Here is a 22,970-nt window from a genome sequence, read left to right as displayed (position 1 = left end):
TGGGTCAATATAATGGTTATGGCCTCTGCACTATTAGGAACGTTTCTAAATACACTTTGGGTTTTAGTACTTACAAGTAAAATTACAATTTAAACTAATGTGAAATGCCCAGCATTGTAGTTTTCTATCAAATAAAACAAATAGCTTTTCTCAATGCATGCAAAGTTGAGAACTCTATAGCCACGGCAGCTACTGTATTTTCTGGTTAAGAATTTGATTCTGCAGTCATAGGGGAGGGGAATAAGGGGAAAATGGGAGGGAGGGAAGAATGGGAGGATACAAGGGATGGTATAACCATTGAGATGTAACAAGAATAAATTAATAAAAAATTAAAAAAAGAAGGAAAATGTAAAAAAATTGTCAATTGATCAAATTAGAAGATGTATCATTTTCTATATGTGGTGGACATTTACAAAGCAATGCATGTGAAGCAGAGAGGTAAAAGAACATACCTTTGGGAGAAGAAAAAAATAATTTAGATTACTATATTTTACCTCATACTATCATCTTTTTATATTAATAATATTGCATGTGTTACATTAATAAATAATACATGTATAACTAATAAAATTATTATGTATGTGTGTATATTTGCAATTCTAAAATTGGAATAAGATTACTGTTCATTTAGTTCTGTGACCACAGCTTTAATTGTGTTTTTGTGGGGATCTTTTATTTATTTAATTAATATTAATTTATCCATTTTTGCTGATAATAAAGAATAGACAATTATATTTAAAAATTCTTGTAGTATTTACAACTTAACTCTATTTTGATCACTTTACAGCCTGATCCTAGTTCCCTCCCTCTCCTCCTAGATCTACCCTCATGCCCCCCCTTCTTCCAATCTCACCTTTCCTCCTCAGACTTTGGGAGGTACCCAAGGGATATCAACTTACACTGGGACCTCAATTTCCAGGACAACTAAGTGCATCCTCCCTCACTGGGGCCTGACAAGACAGGCCAGTTAGGAGAAAGGAGTCCAGTGGAAGCAACAGAGTTGGAGACAGACCATACTTCCTTTGTTAGGGGACCCACATGCTGACCATTCTGCACTATCTGCTACATATGTGTAGGAGGTCTAGGACCAGTCCATACATGCCCTTTGGTCTGTGCTTCAGCCTCTATGAGACTCCATGGGCCCACCAGGTTAGTTGACTCTGTAGGTATTCTTGTAGTATCCTTGGCCCTTCTAGCTTCCTCAATCCTTTCTCCTACTTTTCTACAGACCCCCCAAACTTGGTCTACTCTTTATTTGTGGTTCTCTGCATCACTTTTCATCATCTGAAGTTCTGGTCCTCCAGGTCTCTCACTTGCATGGGTAGAGTTACACCAAGATATTTTACATCATTTGTGGCTATAATGAAGGGCGTTGGCTCTATAATTTCTCTCTCGGCTCATTTATTGTTTGTATACAGGAGGGATACTGATATTTTTTAGTTAATTTGGTATTCAGCCACTTTGTTGAAAGCCTTTATTGGATGAACAAGCTCACAGTAGAATTTTGGGGGTCAGTTATGTATACTATGATATCATCTGTGAATAGCAATACTTTGACTTCTTCCTTTCCAATATGTAATCACTTGATCTCCTTTAGTTGTCTTACTGCCCAAGCTAGAACCTCAAGTACCATGTTAAGTAGATATAGAGAGAGTGGGCAGCATTGTCTTGTTCTTGATTTTGGTGGGATTGCTTTAAGTTTCTCTACATTTAATTTGATGTTAGCTATAGGCTTGCAGTATATTGCCTTTATTTTATTTAAATGTGTACCATATATCCTAGCTCTCTCCAATTCTTTTAGCATGAAGGGGTGTTGGATACTGTCAAAGGCTTTTTCAGCATCCAATAAGATTATTATGTGTTTTTTCCTCACTTCGTTTATATTGTGGATTAAATTGATGGATTTTTCATATATTAAACCATTGCTGCATCCTTGGAATGAATCCAACTTGATGATGGTGGATGATAGCTTTGAGTGCCCTTGGATTCAGTTGTCACATATGCTGTTGAGTATTTTTGCATCAATGTTCATAAGTGAAATTGGTCTGAAATTCTATTTCTTTCTTGAGTCTTTGTATGGTTTGGGTATCAGGGTGACTGTGGCCTCATAGAATGAGTTTGATAATGTTATTTCTGTTTCTATTTTGTGGAATAGTTTAAAGTGTGTTGGTGTTTGCTTTTTTTTGAAATTTTGGTAGAAATCTGTACTAAAACCATATGGCTCTGGGCCTGGTTGGGACACGTTAAATGACTGTCTCAATTTCCTTAGGCATTATAGGACTATTTGAACAATTTACCTGATCTTGACTTTACTTTGTTGAGTAGTATCTATCTAGAAATTTGTCCATTTTGTTTAAATTTTTCAATTTTGTGGAGTACAGGTTTTTAAAATAAAACCTAATGATTCTTTGGATTTTCCCATTGTTTATGGTTATATCCTCTTTTTTGATTTCTATTTCTGTTAATTTGGGTACTGTCTCTCTGGCTTTAAGTTAGTTTGGCATAATGTATGTCTACCTAGTTGATTTTCTCAAAGAATATGCTCTTGATTTTTTGATCCTTTGTATTCTCTTTTTTCTGTTTTATTGATTTCAGTCCTGAGTTTGATTATTTCCTGCCATGTACTCCTCATGGGTGTGTTTGTTTTTGATCTAGAGTTTTCAGGTGTGTTCTTAAGTCATTAGTGTAAGATTTTTTAAATGAAGGCATTTAGTGATATGAACTTTTTTCATAGAACTGCCTTCATTGTGTCCCATAAATTTACGTATGATGTGTGTTCATTTCCTTTGAACTCTTGAAAGTTTTAAATTTCTTTACTTATTTCATGACAGTGATCATTGAGCATACAGTTGTCATTCAGTGTGCATGAGTGTGTTGGCTTTCTATAATTTCAGCTGCTGTAATCCATGGTGGTCTGTTAAGATACAAGGAATTATTTATTTATTTATTTATTTATTTATAATCTGTAGAGTCTTGCTTTGTGGCCAGCTATATGGTCTGTTTTGGAGAAGGTTCCAGCAAGTACTAAGAAGTAGATATATTCTTTTGTGTTCAGATGAAATGTTCTGTAGATATCTGTTAGGTACATGTTATTTATAGTGTAGGTTAGTTTCATTATTTCTGTGTTTAGTTTTTGTATCAAATAGATGTTCAGTGGTGAGAGTGAGATGTTGTGGACTCCCACTATTAATGTGTGGGGTTCAAATGCGACTTAAGCTTTAGTAATCATTCTATTATGAATGCAGTTGCCATTGTCTTTGGGGGGAATAGACATCCAGAGTTGAGATGTCATCTTGGTGGACTTTTTCTTTGATGTGTCCTTCCCTATCTCTTTTGATTCATTTTGGTTGAAAGCATATTTTATTAATGTTAGAATGGCTACTCCAACTGGCTGCTTGTGCCTGTATTCTTGGAAAACCTTTTAGTAGCTCTTTACTCTCAGGTAATGTCTATCTTTGTTGCTGAGGTTTGTTTCTTGGTAAGCAGCAGAATGATGGGTCCTGTTTTGTCACCCATTCTGTCAGCCTGTGTCTTTTCACTGGGCAACTGATTTCATTGATGTTGAGAGATATTCATGATCACTAACTGTTAATTCCTGTTAATTTGATGTCAGTGCTGTTAGTGTGTGTTTTTATTCTTTCATTTTTGCTGGTGGAGAATACTTCATTTCGTGTGTTTTCTTAGGTGTAGTCAACCTTCTTGGTTTGGATGTTTTCCTTCTTATATTTTCTGTAGGGCTGGCTTTATGGTTGGATATTGTTTATATTTGGTTTTGTCTTGGAATATTTTGTTTTCTCCATCTATAGCAATTTTGAGAGCTTTGCTTCGTATAGCAGTCTATGTTGGTATTTGTGGTCTTTTAGGGTTTTAACACATCTGTACAGGCCCTTTTAGCTTCTGGAGTCTCAGTGTAGAAGTTGTGTGTAATTCTGATAGGTCTGATTTTGTATGTTGTTTGGCCTTTTTCATTTGCAGCTTTTAATATTCTTTCTTTGTTCTGTATATTTAGTGTTTTGATTATTATGTGGTGGAAAGTTTCCTTTTCTGCTGCAATCTAATTGGTGTTCTCTAAATTTCTTGTATCTCTATAGACATTTTTCTTTAGGTTTAGGAACTTCACTTCTATTATTTTGTTGAAAATAGTTTCTGTTCTAGGACCTGAGACTCTTCACCATTTTTGTTCCTATTATTCTTAGGTTAGGTCTTACCATCTTATCCAAGATTTCCTGCATTTTTTTGTGTCAGGAATTTAGCATTTTAAAATATTTTGCCTTTAGCATTTTTGATTGAGCATATTCTTTGGTTGATCTACCAATTTCTTCTATCATATCATCTATACCTGAGATTTTGTCTTCCATCCCTTGTAATCTGTTGTTGATGCTTTTGTCTGTTGTTCCTGTTCTCTTCCTTACATTTTTCATGTCCAGAATTTTCTCATTTTTTTTTTCTTTATTGCTTTTACTTCCATTTTCAGGTCTTGGGAAGTTTTGTTTTGTTTTGTTTTGTTTTCCAGACAGACTTTCTCTGTGTAGGGCTGGCTGTCTTGGGCTTGCTCTGTAGACCAGGCTGGCCTTGAACTCACAGTGATCTATCTGTCTGTGCCTCCCATGTGCTGGGATTAAAGGTATGCACCACCATCACTTGGCCAGGTCTTGGACAGTTTTATTCATTTCTTTCACCTGTTTTTTTTTCTGTATTTCTTTAAGACATTTATTAATTTCCCCTTTAAAGACCTCTATCTGTTTGATTGTATTTTTCTGTATTTCTTTAAGGGATTTGTTCATTTTTTTTCTTTAAAGGCCTCTATATTCTGTATAAGATTGGATTTAAGTTTATTTTCTTGTGCTTCTGTTGTGTTATGATATCCAGGCCTTGATGTAGTAGGTAGTTATGCTCTATGGTGTCATATTGCCTTGGCTAATGTTTGTTCTGTTCTTTTAAAAATTATTTTACATATACATTTATATTATTCATACATAAAATAAGTACATAGTTCTTATGATGTCCTTTATCCATCTGCTTTTCCCTGGATATTCCTGATGGAACCTACTGGGAAGGTGGATGTAACCTAGATTTTCCTGGAGTCACAGGCATCCAGTGAGCATCCTTGTGCTGGATGTTCCTGGTGCAGCAGGTGCCAAAGTTCCTGGATGTTTTTGGGATTCCTGAAGGTCATGCTTGGTGAATGTAGGCAGATCAGTAGCCCAACAATGAAGGTCTGGATATTCATGGATGTTCCTGAAGTACAGGGTGAATGTGGTTAGAGAAGTGGTCAGACAATGGAGACTGGGGAACAGCAAGAAGCTCAGAAGAGCTTCCTGTTGACCCAGGAGATACAACATGGCCAGGGGATTTGGGGGCCAAGGGTCTAACCTTGGTGTTCCTAGAGTATCAGTCTTAGTTAACATCTGTGGAGATTTGATCTAATAATGGAGGCCAAGGGAGAGCACGAAGATCAGGGCAGCTTTATGTGTCCCAAGGCACCTTTTTATTTATTTTATTTTATATACATGAGTGTTTTGCTTGCATATATGTCTATGTGTCACCAGTGTGCCGTGTCAGAGAGGGCAATAGATACCCAAGAACTAGAGTAATATATGGTAATGAGACACCATATCATTGCTAGGAATCTAAGTGAGGTCCTTTGTAAGAGTTAAAAGTGCTTTAAAGCACTGATCCATCTCTCCAGGCCACATTCTGGAGCTTTAAAAAAAAAATCATAATGTAACTATTCAGCTACCTAAGTGTAAGCTTGTGAGAGAATGAGATTTTTTTTCTGGTGATTGGGATGAATCCATTCCTGAACTAGATTATGCTCCTTAGGTGCAATAGGCATGTAAATACACACACACACACACACACACACACACACACACACACACACACACACAGAGCGATTTATTGTGCAGTATTTATGGGAATGTAATAGAACAGTCTCTTCCACTAACTTCTGCTTCATTTGCATACATACACGAATGCATGTATCTATACATGGGTAATATACAAGTGAACTTATATAATTTGACACTCTTTTTCTCAAAAAGATCTGAGTCAGTCTAGTCATTTTCTATTTTTTGTTTTACCACAAAGCTGATTTTAAAGTATTTAATTATCATGTACTAATACAGCTGGAGACCTAAGTCAGAATAGTCCTCTGGGAGAATATGAAGGGGACTGTAGCTGAGACTCCTAGTATCAGGAGCCATGAAGATTGAAGAGGACGCCTTCTAATTAGACAAGAATTCTAGGGAGAAGAAAAAACACCAACCCACCCACACTTTGATCCAAGACTTACCTTGCCTATAAGATGTGTAGGGATAAAGATAGAAGAGATTGAGCAGAGTGAGGGAATGTCCAGCCAATGCCTGGCCCAACTCAAGACTCACCCAATGGAAGAGAGCCTACCATTGTCACTACTAACAATACTCTGCTATGCATGCAGTTGGAAGTCTAGTAGAGTTGTTCTCTGAAAGGTTTGACCCAGCAGTGATTAAAAACATGCTGAGACTCTCAGCCAAATGTTGGGTGAAGCATATGTAGTATAGTGGAAAGATGTGTGTGTGTGTGTGTGTGTGTGTGTGTGTGTGTGTGTGTGTGTGTAAGGACATAGAGGTGACAAGAGCTCTACAAGAAGAGCAACAGTGCCAACTAAGAAGGGCCCATGGGGCCTGTGGAGTGAAGCACTAACCAAAGATGATGTATAGACAGGATCTAAGTCCCTTTCATAGATACAGCTGGTGAGCAGCTCAGGATTCATGTGGATCCACTAGTAAGAGTAGTGGGGTCTGTCTCTGATGTGGACTATGCTGCCTGCTTATTGTTCACTTTCCCAGGCTGGGACTGCCTTGAGAGGCCACAAGGGAATAGGGTGAACTCAGTCCTGATCTTGTGTGGGTGGGTGAAGTGTTCTACTTTTGTGAATAATTGGAAAGGGGGGTATGGGAAGGAGGGTGTGACTGGGAAGGGAGGAGGAAGGGGGGCTACAACCAGGATGTAAAGTGAATAAATAAAGAAATTATAAAAAGGTACTGAATTAAGTTAATTCAATAATAAATTGATCCAGGTAACCAGGCTAAATAACTTAGATAAGAACAAAAGGTAAGACTATTGAGTGAAACTGTAAAAAAATTCTGGGTACTGGTGATGAATGTTAACACTGTGGAAACTTATTTTTAACTGCATGAGAAGAAATTGTTTTTTTTAAATTTTATTTTATTAATTTATTCATATTACATCTCAATGGTTATCCCCTCCCTTGTATCCTCCCATTCCTCCCTCCCTCTCATTTTCCCGTTACTCCTCTCCCCTATGACTGTGACTGATGGGGACTTCCTCCCCCTGTATATGCTCAGAGGGTATCAAGTCTCTTCTTGGTAGCCTTCTATCTTTCCTCTGAGTGCCACCAGGTCTCCCCATTCAGGGGACGTGGTCAAATATGAGGCACCAGAGTCCATGTGAAAGACAGACCCCACTCTCCACTCAACTGTGGAGAATGTCCTGTCCATTGGCTAGATCTGGGTAGGGGTTTGACGTTTACAGCCTGTATTGTCCTTGGCTGGTGCTATAGTTTGAGCAGGACCCCTGGGCCCAAATCTGCCTATCATAATTTTCTTCTTGCAGGTTTCTAGGATCCTCTGGATCCTTCAACTGTGCCATTCTTCCATGCTTCTCTCATCTAGAGTCCCAATAGGATGTCCTCCCCTCTGTCCCAGTTTCCTGGTAAGGGAAGGCTTTCGTGGGACATGCCCCGTGGGCTAGTATGCAGATATAAGTGAGTATATACCATTTAACTCTTTCTGCCTCTGGGTTAACTCACTTATTATGATCATTTTTAGTTCAATCCATTTGTCCACAAATTTCAGGAATTCCTTGTTTTTAATAGCTGAGTAGTATTCCATAGTGTAAATGTACCACAGTTTCTTTATCCATTCGAGAAGAAATTGTTTTTAAAAGGAAATTTCCAAACTGCATGAGAATGTGGTCATCTTTAGCAAGTTCATTTTGTCATAATGTGAGGAAAAGAGTACTTGTCTTAATGTTGCATGTTTTCCCTTGTTGGAGGATCCTGGCTCCACAACTTCAGATATAACTAGGCAGTCTGTAGTAACTATGAAAAACAGGAAAGCAAAAAGTGACCATCACCAGGATAGGGAGCAAAAGAGAGCAGAATAGAAGGATATTCATATCTGGTTAGGTAAATGGGAAAGACAGGGTTCCTTAGCAGGGGAGGAGGGAGGTAAATGCAGAAGAAGGTGGAGGAAAGGTAAAGGTGAGTAGCAGGATACAATTGAGGGCAATGGGTGGGTTCTTAGGGAAGTTTTAGGGAGATAAATACAGAGAAAGAAGGTAGTTAGGAAAATAAAAAACATGATGAATGGCTGGAAAAGTCATAAGGAATGATATTGCTAATGATTTCCTTTCCTTCCTTTATCTCAAAAAATTAAAATGAAAATAGTGTTTGTCTTAACTAGGATTTAGTTATTTAATACTGAATTGGAACTCACAAAGGATTTAAATGGGAAAGGAACAGAACTGGAAGCATCTAGGTCAACCTTATAACCATAGTACATTTATGGTCTCCAACTATGTATGTTTTCAACTCTAGATTCTGAGGATGTAAGATGTTATGGAAAAAGGAACATACAAACAGATGAAATGAGATTGACATTTTACTGAATAAAATAGTGAGATTATCATGCATTATTATTGTGAAAATAATTAGAAATATGAGTAGAAATATGGACAGTTGCAAAACAGAACACAATAAATTATAGTATATGAAGCTGAATCACCTGAGGTTTTTTTTTTAGTTTCTTTAGGGATCTTTTTTCCAAGACTGACATAGTTTTGTTCAGTTGCACAAATGCGATTAACGATCTTGCTTATCACAACTGTTTTAGGTGTTTAGCCTAAAATAAGGCAATGTAAATCAATAAGATAGGATTTCCTGGTCACAAGACTCAGGTGAAATATAGGCAAACAAAGTGTGACTTTGCATAGATATGAATGTGAATGCATTTATCATCTATCCTATGCAATGTGTGTGTGTGTGTGTGTGTGTGTGTGTGTGTGAGAGAGAGAGAGAGAGAGAGAGAGAGAGAGAGAGAGAGAGAGAGAGAGAGAGAGAGAAAGGGTATATAGAAATGTAGGCTATAATGTACACTCTGGAACATCACAAGTTAAAGACACATGTTATTTAAGAGCTTTTAAGGAAAATGGAATGATGATACAGACACACTGTCCAGTGAATGACAAATTTGATGTATACTCTATTTTTTCAGATATAAAAAATATGCTTCCACTATGCTCTTAAGATGAAGACGCTTCTCACTTATGTCCTCACTGGAGAATATTCTTTATTTTCAAGCTGTTCTTGGAGCCCTAGCCAATATGGTTCTCCTTTTATTCTACACTTTCATAATCCTAGGTCATAGACCTAAGCCTATAGACCTGATCTCCTGTCAACTCACCTTCATTCACATAATGATGGTCCTCACTGGAGGGGATATTTGGCTTACAGACATATTTGAGTCACTGAACATTGAGAATGACTTCAAATGTAAGGCAACTTTTTACATACACAGGGTGATGAGAGGCCTCTCCATCTGCATCACCTGCCTCCTGAGTGTGTTCCAGGCTGTCACTATCAGTCCCAGTACCTCTGTGTTGGCAAAATTTAAACATAAGCTTAAAAAATACACGATCAAGTCCTTCTTTTGTATTTGGTCTTTCAATTTGTCTTTCAGTAGCAGCTTGCTGTTCAATATTGGTGGATTTACCAATGTGAGTGAAATCAACCAGATGAAGATCACTAAATCCTGCATAATCTTCCCCATGAACTACATCATCAGGGCATTGATTTTTACAGTGATAGCCTTTAGAGATGTGTTTCTTGTAGGAGTCATGCTGACCACAAGCACATACATGGTGATTCTCTTGTTCAGACATCAGAGGCAATGCAAGCATCTTCATAGTGTCAAGTACCTGAGAACATCACCCGGGAAAAGGGCCACCCAGACCATCTTGGTGCTGGTGGCTTTCTATGTGGTCTTGTACTGGATGGACTTCATCATCTCATATACCTCGGTCCTAGTATGGATGTACGACCCAGTCTTCCTGACTGTTCAGAAGTTTGTGTTGAATGTTTATCCTACAATTGCTCCTTTGATACAAATCTGTTCTGATAAGAGACTAACCAGTGTGTTTAAATTCATGCAGTTAAAGCATCAGTAAATTTTTATAAAATATGTTTTTCTTTTCTTTTAAAACTGACTCATTTATTTTTATTTTCTATATAACTGTTGTGATAGCATGTGTGCATATGTGCATTCCTGATACTCACATAGGTCTACAGAGGTCATGGCATCCCGTGGAACAGGAGTTACCGATGGGTGTAGGTGCCTTCATGGTGTAGCAACAGTAATTGCTCTTTTTCTAAGTTATGGTTTATTCTCATATTAAAATTTTTCAAATAGCAAAGTGAGATTCTTCATGTGATTTTTAAAACTTTTGTAGTACACATATTCATTCTTTTTACATTTCTGCTGTAAAGAACTATAAAGTTCTTAAGTTCCTTGTACATCGTAAGTTGGTATTTTCATATGAATTCTCTTTCTCTTTTTTATTTTACAACATAAATGTGTCCTTGATGCTGAAGTCAATGTAAAGAAGCATCTTGCGGGTAGTAACTCTTTAAGTCCTTCTGTTTAAAACACTTTAATCTACTCTTAGTTTAAATTGTAGGTTTTATTCTGTTTAATAAATAAAATTTATACGGATCATATATTGTGAATTTAAATTTTCCATTTTTACCACATTCAATGATTCTTTGAGTAACTAAAACTGAAAATTTTATATTCTGTTTTTTTTTCATTTTATTTCCTCTACATTTAGTAAAATAATATTCGTAAATAAAATTCTCTATATACACATATATGATGTACAGATTTTTAATGTATGTATGTGCACATACATACCTGTTCAAGCACATGTGGAGGCCAAGAGACAACCTTCACTCTTGCTCTTCAGAAGCCGTTCACCTCATTCCTTGATAGATTGTCTCTCACTGTACCTGGAACTTGCCAAGTAACACAAGATGTTTGCCCCAATGGATTCTCTTTTCTCTGCCTCTCCTGCTCTGGGATTATAAGTGTTCACCAACATATCTCTACATTTAAAACTCCTACCCAGATCTAGCCAATGGTCAGAACATTCTCCACAGTTGAGTGGAGAGTGGGATATGACTTTCTCACATACTCTGGTGCCTCACATTTGACCATGTCCTCTGGAGGGGGAGATCTGGCAACACTCAGAGGAAGGACAGCAGGTTACCAAGAAGAGACTTGACATCCTATGAGCATGTACAGGGGGAGGTAATCCCCCTCGGGAACAGTCATAGGGGAGGGGAATAATGGGAAAATGGGAGGGAGGGAAGAATGGGAGGATACAAGGGATGGGATAACCATTGAGATGTAACAAGAATAAATTAATTAAAAAAATTTAAAAAATTATGTTGGCAATTATGTGGAGAAAAGGGAACATTCCTCCATTTCTGGTGGGAGTAAAAACTTGTACAATCTCTTTGGAAATCAATATGGTGCTTTCTCAGAAAATTGAGAATAGTGCTACTTCAGGACCCAACTATACCTCTCTTGGGCATCTACCCTAAAGATGCTCTACCACACAAGAAGGACATTTGTTCTGTTACATTCATAGTAGCTTTAATCATAATCGCTAGAATCTTGAAACAAACTATATGTCTGTCAACCAAAGAATGGATAAAGAAACTGTGGTACATTTACACAATGAAATACTACTCAGCTACCAAAACAAGGAAATCTTGAAATTTGCAGGCAAATGGATGTAAAACTAGAAGCAACCATCCTGAGTGAGGTAACCCAGATCCAGAAAGATACCCATAGTATATACTCACTTATCAGTGGAAATTAGCTCAACACACATGTCCTCTGAGAGACTCTACCTAGTGGGGGATTGGGACAGATACTTGGACTTTCAACAGGATCTGGGCAAAGAACTGTGTGTTATATGGAATAATCCTGGGATGGAAGGATGGGCTCAGCTGTTGTTAGGTGCTCCACATGGAGACTATTAAGGGTGAAGTATCTGGCCCTAGCACGGCCTGCACAGACTGATGCACCACCCAAGAACAGTGCAAGCAGACAACCTGGACCACCTCCTTGGTTGTAGCCAACGGAGAGCACATTCTCCCCATGTGAAAGAGGGGGGCAGAAGTGACTGCCTCTGACAAGGTCTCTGGTGCCAGGGATTTCATCACTGCCCTTTGGTAGAGAGTACATGTGGAAACACAGAGGAAGGGAATACAGACTGTCTCGATGAGACCTGATAGGCTGTGGTCAGATGGTGGGCGAGGTGGACCCTACCTGTCAGACGTCTAAGGGAGGGGAACAGATCAGAGAGTATGGAGGGTGGGAACAGCAAGATAAGAGTGAGGGTATTACAATCCCAGTGTAATGTGAATAAATTATAACACAAAAGAAAACATTCTTTTTTCATAGAATATATTCTGATTAGAGTTTCCTTTCCTCTAGTCCTCCTAATTCATCCTCATCTCTACTGCCATCCAGATCCACACTCTTTTGTTCTTCCCCTAGGAAACAAGGCAGCCTCTAGGTAATAATAATGAAATAAACAACAATAAAATTGAACAAATCAGAATAGGAGAAAAGAGTCAAAGAAAAAACACAATAAGCAGAAAGACTTAAATGGTATATACTCACTTATATCTGCATACTAGCCCAAGGGGCATGTCCCACGAAAGCCTTCACTTACCAGGAAACTGGGACAGAGGGGAGGACATCCTATTGGGACTCTAGATGAGAGAAGCATGGAAGAATGGCAAAGTTGAAGGAGCCAGAGGGTCCTAGAAACCTACAAGTAGAACATTATGATAGGCAGATTTGGGCCCAGGGGTCCCGCTCTAACTAAGTCACCAGCCAAGGACAATACAGGCGGTAAACGTTAAACTCCTACCCAGATCTAGCCAATGGTCAGAACAGTCTCCACACTTTAGTGGAGAGTGGGATATGACTTTCTCACGTACTCTGGTGCCTCACATTTGACCATGTCCTCTGGAGGGGGAGACCTGTTGGCACTCAGAGGAAGGACAGCAGGCTACCAAGAAGAGACTTGATACCCTCTGAGCATATACACGGGGAGGAAATCCCCCTCAGGAACAGTCATAGGGGAGGGGAATAAGGGGAAAAGGGGAGAGAGGGAAGAATGGGAGGACACAAGGGATGGGATAACCATTGAGATGTAACAAGAATAAATTAATAAAAAAACACAGTAAGTACATACAGACATAGAAACACATAATTTCAACACAAAAATACAAAATCAGATATATATATATTGCATTGAGTTCATTCATTTGGGGGGGGGCAGCTTCTGCAGGGCATGGGCCCTACCTTCAAGTGTGATGTATTTCCCCAAATGAGACTCCCTTGGAGAAAACTAATGTTTAATTTGCAAGTATCTATTAAACAGAGATAAACTTCTCATTAGGGATGGGGCATGTATCCACTTCTGCTGCTCTAAGGCAAAGATCTGTGCAGGCACTTCACATGTAGCTGTAGTCTTGGAGTTTTTATGTTTATTCATTTATGTGTTTATTTATTCTGCTGTGTTTAGAAGGCCTTGTTTCTTTGGTGTCCTCCATCTACTGTGGCTCTTCTATTTTTTTCTATGACCTTTTCTACAGACTTCCCTGGTCCCCTCTGGAAGAATTTGATGGAGATATACCATATAGGGCTGAGTGTTTAAAGGTCTCTTAATCTCTGCATATTTTCTAGCTGTGGGTCTTTGTATCTGTTCCCTTCTGCTGATGGGGGAATGTGGGACTTTTCTGGGCAGAAGTCTGAGCCATCTCCTCTCTGAAGAAGCCAGTTTATCTGTGTGCAGATAAGAGGAAGCACTTCCTCCTATCTCCAGAAAGTAACCATAAAATCCCACTTGGCAAAATGGTGTGACTAACCAGGTTCTGTTCAGTAAGACACTTCAAAGCAGCCTCTGAATTAACAAGAGGCCCTGAAGACAGGTGTCTAGGATATATCCTGGGTATGCCTCTTGCATGTTATAACCCAGGGCTTTAAAAATCCAAGTCCCTGAGTTAGGAGAGCCTTTTGTCTCTTTTCTCTAGACTGAATTTTATGAGACTTAGTATGTGAATTAAAACCTAGCTCTTGCTGGGGGAGATCCAAGAGGGTAGCTCCTAACACAAAGCTCATTTGATCAGCAGGACAGCAGTGACTATTTAGTAACCTAAGGACTGGCCTTAAGAATCACAAAACACCAGTACTTGTGACCCACAGGTGAGAGAGGTCCAAATTATGTGGAGCACAGTTGGGTGTGGCTTCTGGCCACTGGGCAAAACAACAAAGTCAGGGTCCACAAAGAAAGAGGTAAATAGCCTCCAAAGTCTAGTGCCACACACCTGGCTGGTGGGCAGCTTTTGATGTCCCAGGAAACAAGGTGAGATTTGTCTTGCCAAAACAGCAGCATCTTTGGATTCTAGCACTGATCCAGCACTACAGTCTGGAACACTAGTGGATCTGACCTCAGGTCAACCAGAAAACCCACAGAAAGTTCCAGGGTCCAAGCTGTCAGTAGGCACATGCTCCAACCAGAGATATCATAATGGTAAGAAGTCATTGTAAGAACACAAGCAACAATCCCAGGACCATTTGTTACCACCAGAAACCAGAATTCCCATCCTCACCATAAGTCCTGGAGACACTATCACATCTGATGCACACACACACACACACACACACACACACACACACAATATTCAAAACCAAAGATTATGAAAATGATAGAGGCCATAAAAAGGAAAATAAATACCTCAAACTAGAACAGGAATGAATAAAGAAAGAGATGAAGGAATTAAATCACTAAAAGACACTACAATCAAGCAAGAGAAGGAAATGAATAAAAGGTTTCAAGACCTAAAAATGGAGATAGACGTTATAAAGAAAACACGATCTGAGATAATCCTGGAAATGGAAACCATACAGAACAGGACAGTATCTATAGACCCAAGCCTCACCAACAGACTTTAAGAGATGGAAGAAGGAATATAAGGCATAGAAAATATGACTGAAGAAATAGATGCAGCAATCAAAGAAATTGTTAACTCTAATAGCTCCTGATAAAGAATATCCAAAAATCTGGGACACTATGAAAAGACCAAACCAAAGAATCACAGGGATAGAGGAAAAATAAGACTCCCAACTGCAAGGCCCAGAAAATATTTTCAACGAAGTGGGAAGAAAACTTACCTAACCTAAAAACAGAAATGTCCATAAATATATAAGAAGCCTACAGAATGCCAAGTAGATTGGACCAGAAAATAAAATCCTTCTGCCACATAATAAAACACTAAACATACAGAACAGAGAAAGAATACTAAAAGAGAAAATGGCCAAGTCACATGTAAAGGAAAACCAATCAGAATTATACCTGACATTGAAATGGAGACTATGAAAGCCAGAAGGGCCTGGATGGATGTCATGTTGCCAAGCCAGACTGCTACAACAAGCAAAACCTTCAATTTCCATTGATGGAGAAAACAAGATACTTCATCACAAAACCAAGTTCAAACACTGCTTGACCACAAATCCAGATCTACAATAAATAGTAGAAGGAAAGTTACATCCCAAGGTGGGTAACTGTACACAGGAAAACAAAGGAAATAAATAATTTCACATCCACAAAAACAAGGAAAGGAAGATCTCTCTCTCTCTCTCTCTCTCTCTCTCTCTCTCTCTCTCTCTCTCTCTCTCACACACACACACACACACACACACTACCCCAGCCAACATCAAAATAATTGGAACCAATAACCAGTGGTCATCAATATCTCTCAACCCCCCAATGAAGTGACACAGGCTAACAGAATGGATGTGAAAACAGGATCCATCAACCTGCAGCATACAAGAAACTCACCTCAGTAATAAAGGTACACATTACCTTATAGCAATGGGCTGGAAAAAGTATGCCAAGCAAATTGACCCAAGAAACAAGCTAGAGTAGCCATTCTAGTATCTAACAAAACAGACTTTGAACCAAAACTAATAAAAAAGAGATGGGGCAGGACATTCCATAATCATCAAACAAAAAATACACCAAGATGATGTCTCAATTCTGAATATGTATGCCCCAAATACAGGAGCACCTACACTAATAAAAGAAACATTATTAAAGCTTAAATAACATATCAAACACACAGTTTAGTAGTGGTAGACTTCAACACCCCACTCTCACCAGTAGATAGATAATCATGGTAGAAACTAAATGAAGCAACAACAAAACAAATAGACATCATGAATCAAGTGGACCTAACTGATATATACAGAACTTTTTATCAAACATGAAAGAATCCACCCAGCACCTTATGGAACCTTCTCCAAAATCTACCATATATTTGTCACAAAGCAATCCTCGACAGATACAAGAAAATTGAAATACTCCCTTGCATCTTATCAGACCACCATAGATGAAAGCTGGAACTCAGAACAACAGAAACAACAGAAAGCCTACAAGCTCATGGAAACTGAACAACTCCCTACTCGGGGCTGAAATCAATAAATTAGAAACAAAGAGAATAATTCAAAGAATCAAGAAAACCAAGAGCTCGTTCTTTGAGAAAATCAATAAGATAGACAAACCCTGTGCCAAATTAACTAAAAGGCAAATTGAGAGTAACAAAATCAAGAAAATCAGAAATGATTAGGGAGACATAATAATAGACATTGAGGAAATCAAAGAATCATCAGGTCTTACTTCAAAGCCTATACAGCACAAAAACTTGAAAACCTAATGAAATGGACAATTGTTTTGATAGCTATCAACTACCAAAATTGAATCAAGATCAGGCAAACAAATTAAATAGTCCTATTTCTTCTAAGGAAATTGACATAGTCATCAAAAGTCTCCTGAGAATCGCAAAACACCAGTACTTGTGACCCACAGGTGAGAGGGGTCCAAATTATGTGGTGTCTCACATGCACAATCCTTTCTAGGTATACACTTTACCAACTCATCTCCATCTCCATCCCTACATCCTGATTTCTACTAATGATAAAGTTATATCACCTCACTTTGTTGTGCTCTGTAAGAATGATTACTTTTGCTATGTATTTTTGGAGGGTGTGACATTTTCTTAATTTTTAGCAAAAGAGCTGTTAATTTCTAGGTGACACCCTTAACCCACTGTATTTATGTAAGTATGGAGGCCACCGTAAATGTTTTCGGCGCAGGAATAGTATCCTAGGAAATGTGAAATGCTTTATACTTATTTAAGAATGTAATATTATTAGTGTTAGTTTTGTTTTATTCACAAGATTTGGATCAGTTAATCTACACAGACAAGTATGGCCTGGAGAGAGTAGCACACACATGGGAAACCCAGAGCTCAGCTGTTCTTAGTTCACTGTTCTCCTGGAATTAGGGAAGTTAACTTTTACATTTCATGCTATCCCTTTCTAACAACCTCAAGTATAGACCTGCTTCTAAAGATAACATGATGATTATGGTTCTAGAGGGAGATAAGCTGATGACATTTCTTCCTTATAACTACTTTTTAGGGCCTCATTCTACATGGATGTTTGTGAAAGGTCCAGTCTGGTGAGTGTTTTTTTTTTTTTCTCTTCATTAATAAGGAGAGCTGTAAGCAGGTGGTAGAATGGAGCAAGATTTCCTCTAATAAATGATTAGAGAATTCTATTCTTAGAATATTTTGAGCTGTACTGCTTACTAAGCATACAGCAGACTATAGATTCTCCTCAGTGGCTACTCTCGTAAATCTAAGAAGATTCTACCTAGGTATTGCTAATTGTGTTAGTTTTCCATTCCTGCAACAATATATGTGAAAAACCTTAGAGGATGAAAAACAAAGGACAAATATTTATTGCTTTGCAAGAGTTGATTTATAAAGTAAGGTCTATTTAATTAATTTTTTTCTCATTTTGCTGCTTTTTCAAGTTAAGTGGCCGTACATATTTAATTACATGAAACCTAAGGTAGGAATATGTAGCAAATATTAACTAATTTAGTGTTTATCGGTAGTTTTCTAATCTGTTAGTCTATATATACTTAGAAATTCTTAGGAAAGTTTCAACTCGTGGGATAATAAAAGCTAAGACATTCTTAACATTATATAATGAGCGTTTAAAAAATTAGATTTTAAAAATTCTATTGCAGTGATTTCTTTAAAAATATATCTTTTCAGGGTATTTCAGAAGTATCTGGAAATCCTAATTCACTTATTTATTAAATCCATGTAAAGTTATCCTTAAAATGTAAACTGGATAATTTTTGTAGGTAATTCAATGTTGCAATTAAAAGAAATCCAGTTTTCTTATTTCAAGCTTTCTACACTGAACTTTGTTACATTCCTGTTGCTATAATAGTGTGTAATCTTTTCATTGGCGGTGAGAAAAATGTTTTAAAATTTCAAATAGTATGCAAATAGTCAAAGTCAAAATCCACAATTTTCTCCAATAGTTATAACAAATTAGTCACTAAAATATGTGTTGGCAGAGAAATTCCAAGTAAGTTTATGATGTAAATATATGTAAATATGATGTAAATATATGTAAATATGATGTAAATATATGATGAATATCACAAGTCCATTTTTATTTTATTGGGAAATCATTTACTAATGTATACAAGATTAAAATGGACGATGAAGACAGGTGTGGTGGCACATTTCTATGTTCCCAACAGTTTCAATGCTTAGATAGGAGTTTGATTGTGTTTGAGTGGAGTCAGTCTGAAGTAAATGTTGAGAGTCCCATCTTGCTTTCTCTTGGACACACACACACACACACACACCCACACACATGAAAACAAATAGTGTAGAATTATGAAGTTGTTGTTTTTGTAAAAAAAAAAAAAAAAAGGATGAGATGATGCTGTTAATGTCATTAGCTTACTGGCACCAGAGTATTTATACCATAAAAACCAAATGATGGAAACCTGAGATTTTGCTTACAAGCATTACAGAATTTTCAGCTTTTTGTGTGCAATTCACATTACATATCTGTACTGGTACACTAGGCAGGGATCATGTCTCTGATCTAGTCAACTAGAAAACAGAGTACACATCCTCTGGTTTCCTTAAAGTTAATTAGTTAATTTTATTTCACAAATATTTTATATAGTTCTTAGTTTTTCAGTCAAGTGATATAGAACCATTCATATTAGCAGTCCTGGCACAGAGTATGCTATTGCTCTGTTCTTAATCTGAGTAGTCCAATAGTTTCTTACAACACACACACACACACACACACACACACACACACACACACACACACACTTTTCCACTAAACAGTTTCATATCTTTACTTATCTCATGCCGTGCCACTTGTGGCAAAGCTCTGGGCATGCTTACTTCCATATAGTCTCATAGAGACAGTCCTGCTTCATGTCAGGGGAGCTGGCTGTTGAATGTGAAATTGAAATATTATAGTCAGTGTCTGTGTATTTCCAGTTACACCTGTGCTAAACTTAATTTCCAAAGGACAATTCATGCATTTCAGTTATTTAAAGAGTATCAGGTAAGAGCCATGAATTAATACTTTATTAATAAATTATAAGCATGTAGTCCTGCTGTCATTATCTGTCATAACAGTTCCATGGAGCTGACTTAGGTGGCTGAGGTCTTCATCCCCTTAGATTCCTGAAGATTTATTAACGTTTCTGACAGTGGATAGCACATGACAATACCATGTATCTTGTCACTTGAAAGTCACATATTCACTTTATATTCTCCGAGCAGCCATACTACTTTATGTCATTAATCACTAAATATGGTAAAAGTTAAATTGAAAAGTATACTTTTGATATAGTATATTTGAATATTCCTTAGATTGCTAAATCCCCACAAAGCAGTGGTCAAAGATTACCACAAATTCACAAAACGAGACTTCATAATGTCAAGTACTGTGATGATAAAGGGGTAAAGTGACTTTTTTGGAAACGCAGAGCTGTGCACAAGGCAGCTCTTGGTCTCTTTTGTTATAGGGCTCTTCAGACAGCTGCCTGCACACTGCTTAGTCTATTGGTCTGCGTCAGTTTAATGGTGATGTCCTCCCCACTATTACGAATGTTTCTAGATACACTATGTTTTAGTACTTACAAAGCAAATTACAATGTAAACTTCTGTAGAATCCCCCAGTACTGCAATTTTCTATCAAATAAAACAAATGATTTTTACATATACATTTATATTATTACACATAAATAAAATAAACTACACACAGCAAGAAGAACCATGAAACATCCAGGAGTTATACAAATGTTGCATTCATAGTATTTTGGCTGTTCGTATTTGGTAACCTTGAAGAAAACATCTTTCCTATCTTGGTGAGTCTAAAACTCCGAACGAGAATCAATATCTACCATATCTCATCTTTATCCACTTAAAACATCTATCTAGACCTAAAAAAAATCTTAACCCCTAAACAACTAACCTTAACTGTAAAATTAAACTATCTGGTCTTCAACCTCAGACTTGAGACTTGAGCGGGAGTATAATGAATTACCTGAGTGTACAGCAAGTGCAAGCAGCTTCTCAAATGAGAAGACGGCAGAGACATTTTGCTGTCTGAACAGTCATCCCAAACTCTTTATAACAGTTTTTGTACATATGTGTAATAATACATAAACATATATGTACAAAATAAAAATATTTAATAATAAAAATAAAAATTTAAAGAAAAAAATAAAGAAAACCAAAGCCTTATGAGCAGTACATGATTAAACAGTTTCTAATCATATTAAAGATAATTGTCTTCCTTTACTTCTAAAAGAAAAGCCATAAGTACGTGTTTTGATTATGTTTATAGCTATTAAGTGTTTAATATGCAAGGTACATGTTTTCTATGATTGAAATACATTCCTTGGATTTTCCTTAAAATATGATAAGGTGTTTCATTCTGTAAAAGAATAAAAAAATGAAAATAGAAAATAAAACAAGTGACTTTCCTCATTACATGCAATGTTATGAACTCTGTAGCCAGGCTAGACACTGATTTTTATGGTCCAGAATAAGATTCAGTGAACCGCAGAGAAAAATGACACTTGATCAAATTAGAAGATTATCATTTTATGTAGAAGATAAACATTGAAAAGCAATGAATATGAAGTAGAGAGTTTGAAGAACATACCTTTCGGAAAAGAAAAAAAAGCACTTTAGATTACTATATTTTACTTCAAACTGTCACATTTTATATTAATAATATTACACATACTATATTAATAAATTATACATGAATCAATAACAAAATTATAATATATATGGTTGTGAATTTGTAATTTTAAAATTGGAATAAGATTCCTGTTCTTTTAATTTTGTGACCAAGGATTTAATTGAATGTTAGCAGGAAGCTTTTAGTTATTTAATTAATAATTTACCCATTTTCACTCATAATAAATCATAAAGATTTTATTTTAACACAATTCTTGATGCACTTAGAATTTTACTCTTTTTTTGATGACTTTACAGTCAGATCCTAGCTTCCTCTTTCCTCTCCACCCTGTCCCAACTTCACTTCCTTGTCTCCCAGTCTCACCTTTCCCTCTCAGATAAGGAGAGGCATCCAAGGGATATCAACACACCCTGGCACCTCAAGTTGCGGCAGAACTTAGTGCATCCTCTCCCACTAGGGGCTGACAACGCAGCCTAGATAGGGGAAAGGGATCCAGTGGAAGGCAACAGAGTTGGAGACAGGCCTTATTCCCATTGTTAGGGGACCCACATTTTGACCATGCTGCACATATGCTACATATGTCTAGGAGGTCTAGGCCCAGTCCATATATGCTCTTTGTTTGGTGGTTCAGTCTCTGTGAGCCCCCATCAGCCCAGGTTAGTTGACTCTGTCTGTAGGTCTTCTTGTGGTGCCCTTGACCCCTTCAGCTCCCTCAGTTTCTCCTCGCACTGTTAAGAGAACTCCTCCAGCTTGGCCTGTTCTTTGGCTGTGTGTCTCTGCATCTCTTTCCATCAGCTGATGTTCTGGTCTCTCACTTCCTTGGTTAGAGTTACACCAAGATATTTTACATTATTTGTGGCTCTTATCAATGGTGCTGTTTCCTTAGTTTTCTTAGCCCACATATCGTTTTTATAAAGGATGGATACTTTTTTTGTGTGTGTGAATTGTGTACCCAGTCACTTTGTCAAAGGCATTTATTAGTTGTAGGAGTTCGTGGGTAGAATTTTGGGGGGTCATTTATGTGTACTATTCTTATCATCTGTGAATAGCAATACTTTGACTTCTTCCTTTCCATTTTGTATTGCCTTGATGTCCTTATTGCTTTAGCTAGAACTTCAAGAACTATGTTGAATAGATATGGAGAGAGTGGGAAGGCTTGTCTTGTTCCTGATTTTGGTGGGATTACTTTAAGATTCTCTACATTTAATTTGATATTGCCTATAGGCTTGCTGTATATTGCCTTTACATTGTTTAAACTTTTAGCATGAAGGGGTGTTGGGTTTTTGTCAAAGGCTTTTTGGGCATTTAGTGAGATGATCATGTGTTTTTTTTTTTTCAGGTTGTTCATATGGTGAATTAATTTGATGGATTTTCATATTAAACCATCCTTGCATCCTTGGAAGGAACCCAACTTGATAATGGTAGTTGATAGCTTTGATGAATTCTAGGATTCAATTGTTAAGTATGTTGTTGAGTAATTTTGAGTCGGTGTTCATAAGTGAAATTGGTCTGAAATTCTATTTCTTTCTTGCATCTTTATATGGTTTGGATATCAGGGTGACTGTAACCTCATAGAATGAGTTTGGTAATGTTCCTTTAGTTTCTATTTTGTGAAATAGTTTAAAGTGTCATGGTGCTAGCTATTTCTTGAAATTTATACTAAATTTATACTGCAATCATCTGTCCCTGGGCTTTATTTGGTTGGGAGACTTT

At 37.3% G+C, this 22,970-nt stretch overlaps 1 protein-coding gene across 1 annotated transcript; it reads left to right on the top strand.

Annotated features, from left to right (window-relative positions):
• The first annotated feature begins 9,303 nt into the window (after nucleotides 1–9,303).
• On the top strand, nucleotides 9,304–10,233 carry LOC127194709 (putative vomeronasal receptor-like protein 4). The gene is given in 1 exon segment (XM_051152272.1): nucleotides 9,304–10,233. A coding segment is annotated over 1 exon segment (930 nt).
• Nucleotides 10,234–22,970: the final 12,737 nt, after the last annotated feature.

Source organism: Acomys russatus, chromosome 10 (assembly GCF_903995435.1).
Source record: "Acomys russatus chromosome 10, mAcoRus1.1, whole genome shotgun sequence".
Taxonomy (NCBI): domain Eukaryota; kingdom Metazoa; phylum Chordata; class Mammalia; order Rodentia; family Muridae; genus Acomys; species Acomys russatus.
The sequence above is the reverse complement of the archived record's forward strand: the minus strand, read 5'-3'. Positions and strand labels throughout refer to the sequence as shown.